At 59.1% G+C, this 1,137-nt stretch overlaps 1 protein-coding gene across 1 annotated transcript in view; it reads left to right on the forward strand.

The window, feature by feature from the left end:
• The window catches only part of LMOD1 (leiomodin 1), a 16,540-nt gene extending 15,886 nt beyond the window's left edge, over positions 1-654 (forward strand). The window contains exon 3 of the mRNA XM_029965877.1: positions 573-654. Coding sequence (XP_029821737.1) covers positions 573-654 — 82 coding nt within the window. The remainder of the gene's footprint in view (positions 1-572) is intronic.
• The last annotated feature ends 483 nt before the right edge of the window (positions 655-1,137 follow it).

The following is a 1,137-nucleotide window of genomic DNA, read 5'->3' on the forward strand; positions in this document are numbered from 1 at the left end:
CTGGCAGCCATTCGCTCCAGCAACCTCAAACAGCTCAAGAAGGCAAGTGGGGGCTCCGGAGGGGCCCGTTTTTGGGGGGTGGGCTCTGGGTGAGGGTGCGGGTGTTGTCACTCGGGCAGTGGAGAGGGGAGGGTTGTCCTCCAGAGTGGGGGGTCTGTGGTCCCAACCAGACACGGGCACAGAGGTCCCAACCCCTGTGCAGGGGGATCCATCCCTTTGCCAAGGACATGGGGGGCCAAAGGAATCCTTTAGCATCCCTTTTAGGGCAGGTGGGACCAGCAGATCCAGATGGGATCAGGAGATCCATCCCTTGGCAGAGCATCCAGCAGGAGGAGATCCAACCCTTTGCAGAGCACCAAAGGGGCAGATCCATCCCTTGGCAGAGCTCCTGGCATGGATCCACAAGGATCCAGGGGCTGGGGCACCAGGAAGGAGCCATCCATAGCTCCTGCTACCCAGCTGAGCCGCAGCCCTGGGGTGGGAGGTGGGAGAAGCTGCATCTCCAATGCTGACCCAACAGGGAGCCCTGGAACACCTCCCTCACTCCCGGGGTTTTGTGTCCCTGTCCTCAGGCTGGAGTGCAGGGACAACCAGCGTGGCCAAGGGAAGGAGCTCATGGAATCCCAGGATGGTTTGGATGGGAAGGGACCTTAAAGACCGTCCCGTTCCAATTCCAACACTTTCCACTATCCCAGGCTGCTCCAACCTGGCCTTGGACACTTCCAGGGGTGGGGCAGACATGGCTTCTCTGGGAATTCCATCCCAGCCCCTCCCAGAGAAGAATTCCTCCCCAATATCCCATCTATCCCTGCCCTCTGGCAGTGGGAAGCCATTCCCTGTGTCCTGTCCCTCCATCCCTTGTCCCAAGCCCCTCTCCAGCTCTTTTAGGAACAGTGACCTGTACCAGCTGCTCCAAGGGCAAACCACTCTGCTCCAAGTTTTCTGGAATCCTGGAATGGTTTGGGTTGGAAGGGACCTCAAAGCTCATCCAGTTCCCACCCTGACACCTTCCACTATCCCAGGTTGCTCCAAGTTTATCCAACCTGGCCTTGGACACTTCCAGGGGTGGTGCATCCTTTGGAAAATCCATCCCAGGGCCTCCCCAGCCTCCCAGGCAAGAATTTCCCCCCAGTCCCC

The sequence above is a fragment of the Manacus vitellinus genome, unplaced genomic scaffold (assembly GCF_001715985.3).
Source record: "Manacus vitellinus isolate BGI_N305 unplaced genomic scaffold, ASM171598v3 scaffold_121_pilon, whole genome shotgun sequence".
NCBI classification, from domain to species: Eukaryota; Metazoa; Chordata; class Aves; order Passeriformes; family Pipridae; genus Manacus; species Manacus vitellinus.